Source organism: Habropoda laboriosa, unplaced genomic scaffold (genome assembly GCF_001263275.1).
Source record: "Habropoda laboriosa isolate 0110345459 unplaced genomic scaffold, ASM126327v1 scaffold40, whole genome shotgun sequence".
Classification (NCBI taxonomy): domain Eukaryota; kingdom Metazoa; phylum Arthropoda; class Insecta; order Hymenoptera; family Apidae; genus Habropoda; species Habropoda laboriosa.
Genome location: NW_017100231.1, coordinates 7,342,750 through 7,348,827, shown reverse-complemented (window position 1 = coordinate 7,348,827; position 6,078 = coordinate 7,342,750). Strand labels below are relative to the sequence as shown.

General features: G+C 30.5%; 3 protein-coding genes across 3 annotated transcripts in view; 2 read left to right on the top strand and 1 right to left on the bottom strand.

The window, feature by feature from the left end:
• The window catches only part of LOC108571554, a 22,558-nt gene extending 22,484 nt beyond the window's left edge, over positions 1 to 74 (top strand). The window contains exon 5 of the mRNA XM_017933622.1: positions 1 to 74. This exon is cut by the window's left edge and continues 11 nt beyond it. Within this exon, the coding sequence (XP_017789111.1) occupies positions 1 to 74 (74 nt within the window).
• A 4,170-nt stretch (positions 75 to 4,244) lies between these two features.
• Positions 4,245 to 5,368, bottom strand: LOC108571592 (adrenodoxin). The gene is made up of 3 exons (XM_017933666.1): positions 5,049 to 5,368; positions 4,460 to 4,572; positions 4,245 to 4,381 (listed from the first exon to the last, which is right to left on the bottom strand). Exons 1-3 carry the CDS (start codon positions 5,195 to 5,197, stop codon positions 4,245 to 4,247), a joined length of 399 nt encoding a protein of 132 aa, XP_017789155.1. The 5' UTR covers positions 5,198 to 5,368.
• Positions 5,369 to 5,918: 550 nt separating this feature from the next.
• The window catches only part of LOC108571602 (survival of motor neuron protein), a 1,360-nt gene continuing 1,200 nt past the window's right edge, over positions 5,919 to 6,078 (top strand). Inside the window, exon 1 of the mRNA XM_017933678.1 lies at positions 5,919 to 5,983. Coding sequence (XP_017789167.1) covers positions 5,942 to 5,983 — 42 coding nt within the window. The 5' untranslated portion in view covers positions 5,919 to 5,941. The remainder of the gene's footprint in view (positions 5,984 to 6,078) is intronic.

The following is a 6,078-nucleotide window of genomic DNA, read 5'->3' as shown; positions in this document are numbered from 1 at the left end:
TTCCAGCCGCCACATTGGATCTAAGCAGCGCTGCGACGACCAACAGTCCGCACGAGTTGTCTACATTGGTTTAAAGTGTTGCTTGGAAAGTTGTGTGGTTTTGTTCAATGATTGAATTTTAATCGGAGGATTGAGTCTTCGTTTTGGAGATCGTTACAGTTAACCAGCAGGTTTTTTGGTTTGACATCTGGTTCGTACATGATTAAACGTCAGACCGAAGATCGATTCTTGGGTCGAAATACGAGTGTTATGTGGAAATTTTTGTTCTTGGTATGAAAATCGAATGTTAGTCTAGAAATTGAGATTTGGCTTTTAAAGATTAATTTTCGGTATGGAAATTGAATATTAGTTAGAAGTCGTATCTTGATTTTGCCGTGATTTAGAGATCGCGACATACTTTGGGGGTTGATTTTTTATTCAAGGCAGGTCCGAAGGTGTCTAACCTTCAGATGCCATGTAGAGTTTAAAAATCAAGGGAAAAATATATTTATAATTTTTTTTCTACACACTACAGAAATTGAATGTCTGACTTAGAAATGTGGCCAGTTAACGAGTTAATTGGTAGGATGATTATTCTATGAGTGTAAGATTCAGTTCATCGATTCCAGCGGGTCAGTCTTCGATTTCCATCGATTCGTTTTTTCCCCTCTGCGATATGTACTTGCATTTGAAATTGGTTCGAAGTAGTTTCAACACCTGTTGCTTCGAGGATCATGAGCCTCTGCTGTTTGACGTTTGTCCGACACGTGCGTTCCTCGTATACGGCGGTTCTTTCAGCACGCCAGTTCGATTGTCGGTTCCGGTTGTTACCTTTCCTCGAAAATACGAGTCGAGTTAAGTTTTCTTACTCGAACGAAAGCACTGGAAGCCTCGTTGTTTTAAAGTATTCGATTCCAGAGGAGCAACTCGTTTTGACTTGAGAATGATGGTACAATTGTTTCCAAATAACGAATTGTACGATAAACAATTATAAAAAAAAGTGTGAAAGTGACTTCGAAATGCGTTTGATACATCGAGAAAACGAGAAAAGCGTGGATCATTCGGAAATGCGGAGAAAAAAAGGTGCAAAGATATATATGTTAAGAAGTTGCTTCTAACGGACATCGGCCGTTGAACAAATTAATTCCTAAATAACGTCTTATTGACGTCGTGAATATTAAAAAAGCAACGATTAATTTATACCTGCGTGTATCTTGCCATTTATTATTACAACTATTATTATTATTAATATTACTAGTATTACTTAATTTACGTTATTATTAATATTAATATTATTGCCTTTATAATATTGTTACTATTATTGTTCTCATCCTGGTTCCCACTTTTGTGGTTTGGCAATCATGTGATGGGTTCTTTTTTTACCAGGTCACGTGTTCTAGTACTACTGCAATGTTTTTCTGACTATTGCTGTTGTTTTCAATAGGATTGCTTTATGTATGTTGAGTGAATGTGTGTATGTGTATTTAGTGTTTTAAGATGATTCAGGAAGTTCTTAGTTGTGATACCTATAATGGATATGATGATTGGTACTATTGTTACTGTTTCTTGCTTCCAGAGCTTTTTTAGTTCGATTGCTAATGGTGTGTATTTTGTAATTTGTTCTTGTTCTTTTTGTGTGATTTCTTTTCTTTTTCTCTTTTACTTGATCTTTTCTTCTTTTTTACTATTATTATTATTACTGCTATTATTAATATTATTAACGTTATGGAACCTCTAGTCCTAGGTTACTTTCGCATGCACGAAAGAATAAGGTTTCTCAAATTTTTGACTACCGCGCGATTTAGTGATTACGAGTTGCCTTGTCGCGCATGCGCAGTGGAAGGGAAACTCGCAGTTTATAAATCTCGAAATATAGAGAGCTCGAAGCTATACAAGATAAAGAAAATTGTATTTATATTGTGAAAAAAGCTGCTTTTCAATACCAAAACTACGAAAACAATCCAAACAATTGATTTACATTGCTTTTTATTTTATTGCCAAAATTTTTCGTTAAACAAAATAAACTATTATCTCGCTGCGAAGAACTCTATAATTCGAGACTGGATGTTTCATTAAGCTCACATCGAAATGTAAATCGTCTTGATTTTATTATTTGAGCGTATATACTATATATGCGTGTTTGTTCCTTCTTTATTATCGTGCACAGAGCCTATAGCTTAATCATTTCCAGTAAACGTTAGTTATTGAGTCCAAGACCGATAGGAGTTTAGACTTAAAACATACTTAGGATTATTTAAACGAGAGATTAAAAGATGAAAGTATTGTTTTTACAGTGTAAGTGTTCATACGAAATACAACCGACCGTGTCTCTGTGTGTATAGTACGAATTCCTTTAAGAGGAATAATATATGTATAATTCTTCGTAGCTTTTTCAATATTTAGGGATATTCCATGTTAATTTTATGAGAACGTACTTATATTTCTTTTTTCACTTTAGTCTAGAATAAAATGAAAAACAAGATAAGTAGAAGAAATTCAATATACGAATATGTGTACGAGTCTATGAAGAATGTAATCGGCGCCATTTTTGAAAGACAAATCTATGTTGTTATATACCTCCTCGATATCCTCGTTCGTTCAGATAGAAACACTTTTTGATTGTGATTTACTTCAAAATTGTGAAAACTTGTTAACAAGCTTCTGATCAGGGTTTTATATTGTATTATTAAATTCACGTTTACAGCGGTCGGATCAGTGTCCGTGTACATAATATGTAAAACAAATCCAGAATATACAAACTATACCGAATACGTTCTGAATTATATTCAAATTGGGCAGGGTAAGCGAATGAAAATATGTAAATTTTATGATATAATTGTAAACTTTATATCGAATTTGTAAGTAGTGTAGTAATAGAATATTTTACATGTAACAAATATACGAGCGACAATACACAAGTTAAATTATTTGTTAGGTTCATGTATAACATGCATAGTACAAAAGTGTTTTAGCTTTATGTACTGGTACTTACAAGGCATATTGACTTGATAGATGTACTTGGTATGTACCTAGTTAAGAAGAAAAAGAATAAATTATTCTGAACAAATGAATTGAAATTCAGATTGAATTTAATATCTAGTGGACTTCGTAAAATACAAATTTTTTGAAAGTGTATTTCTCTTCTAACAATAAGCAGTAAAGAGGTATGAGCAAAGGAAATCAAAGAATCAAATCTTACTTAAAAAGTATTTAAATCATTGTTTTATTATTCCAAGTGAAGGTCAACAATGTACAAAATCTGAATAAATAAGATTCTTCAATATAAATGAATTTTAATTATATTTATAGAATAGTGTAATATACTTCATGATTTGATTTAGTTGCCAGTTAATATATTTTTCACGTTATACACTATTTATACTTATGTTACTATTATTTCTTGCTATTTTGAATAATCTTTAAAAAGTTTGTCTTATTTACAATATGTCAACAGTTCAAGATGTAAATAACTATATGGAAGAATTACAACCTATTTTATAATTGATACAGTAATCTGTCATATTGGTTAAAAAAATGTATAACTTATATTTTAATTTTAACTCTTAAGTGTATTAAGAATATAGAATCAATTTTTTTATAGCTATATAGACTTCAAAGTGGTAATAGAATAGACTATAGTGAATAACTTTACATACATATCTTATTACTATATATAAAATATTTCAGTTTTACTACAATTGCAATATGTATGTTAGCTTTACATTAAGAAGCTAAGTTGTTTATTGCATGTTTTTAATCCCAACATTTTAATAATTATAAGAGGAATCCTTGTACAAATTTCTAAATAACTAGAGACAATTCTAGTTATGCTCTCGCATCGTTAATCGTTGATGGAACTCTGACTTCAATTCCATCTAGTTCTTTAGTCATGACTATTTGATTTTACTAATGATAAAATATGCATAAATATGCTTAGATTTCTGTTAAATCAACTGAACAATGTTTAAAAGACAACATTATAAACATGTTAATATAAGTATTCAAATATACCAAAGGTACACTCATAAATAAAAAGTTGTGACACTATTCACTTTGTTGATTTCAGTTTCATAGAATTCAAGACAAGACAAATTGAAATTCTATATTTAGATGTAGAACTGAATGTCTAAGATAGAAGGTATCCCACACAATATTTGGTAATAACATTATGTAGAAAACTCAAGCTTATGAAATATTAATAATATAGATTTAGTCCAATGAAATACAATGATGTAAGGTATAAAGATTATTCAACTATTCTTGGCTTACGTGTCTGTTAATTCATATGCTAGATCCAACATATCTAATTCTTCATCTGTTGGTTTGTCAGGAAGTGCATCATAAATATCTTTTGGAAATATTAAATGGCATGTGCTACATGTTAATGTTCCTTCACAAGCACCTATATAAATTCCACAGTGTTTATTAGAAATTACTTTATTTGAAAGAATGTAATTAATAACCAATAAACATATCATACCATATCCATCTAGATCAATTTCATTGTTCACAACAATGTCCAAAATAGTATCTCCAACTTTTCCTTTTGCTTTGATTTTCTCTCCACTTGCCTTAACAAATGTTATATTTACTCTGGAAGTAAGCAATAAAAAAATAATATTCTTTCAGCTTTTTAAAATATAAAAAGAGCCAAATCATATTTTAATTATTTGATATAGTTAACTAGGTTTCTATATACATATGCTTGTATTTTTGTACACTTCTATAGATAAACACATGCATCACGACATTATTTTGATACTGTTAATTTCATCGAAGTTATTGATATCAATTTTTATTAATATAATCTAATATGTTATATTCAAAGTAACATTCGCATTATTTATTTTTACGCTATTACGACACTGAACTATTCACTGTCAACGTTACTTCTATTAGTATTTCAATAACTTCTATTAGTAAAATATAATAGAACCCAATTTTTACTAGTTTTCATTCCTCACATTATAACACAAGTTCGATACTATTCTGTGTTGAAAGTTACACATTGAGAGCAACTTAAAAAAAAAGAAAAAGACAAGAGTAGGGAAGATGGCGTTTTTACTCACTCTTGTTTTTTCGAAAGTGGTTGTGTTGTTGAGGTTCCTCTTGTCGCCTGCAAAAAAGGCAATGTTGTGTTGCTTGTGTATTTTGTATAATTCGAAGCGATGCCGAGAATTGATCGCGAGAACCTTTGAAATTGTTTTACTAACGCCATTCCACTGTCGGAATATCATAAAGACGAGACACCCTCAGCAAACACCACGAAGATATTACGGAAAATATCAGTCAGCCGAATTGTATTTCGTACAGGAACTTTCACGACATTCTTTCGATACGATACTGTGTTACGCACCTTTCAACGAGAAGGTTATGAAATAGTCCCTAACACAAGTGACGTGTACCGGCACGTGCTTTGATCCACGCATTTCAACCGTGAACTAACACATTCAACACGGTCTTGTTTCACTATACCAGGTTTTAATCATTGTTGCAACCTATGATAATGACTAATATTGCTTGTGTATTGTTCTATATATAATAGCTTTGTATCTTTATACATATAATAACTTTTTAACACATTTAAGATTGTTATTACCATCTTATATATTAGATAACATATCTAATAAACATTATTTGAAATTTTTCGATGCAAATGAACAATCCACCTTGGCTTAATCTTGGCTTGTTGACATTGTTTATTATTTTTCACTTCGGTAAAACAAATTATAATTAATGAAGTTTAGAAGTATGTGACGTTTTGTTAATTTTTCTTAAAAAGAGATAGTCCCTTTGTTGAATAGGCGGATGGCTAGTAACTAATTGTTATAAGAATTTTGAATGTGATAGTTGGTATTGATTGTAGCACTATCATTGTTTACAATGTATTACGGTCAATGAAATGTAACAAATTAATTTTTCGAGGGAAAATTTCATATGTAGATGAAATTACTTAAATAAAATGGCAGATGATAATGTTCTTTTTGTTCGAGAAAATGGAAATGTATGTGTGTTTTCAATAATATACTTAGTTTATAATTTATTGATATTAGGTTAAAGTGGAATTTGATTACAATGTAACGAAAATTTAAACTGATT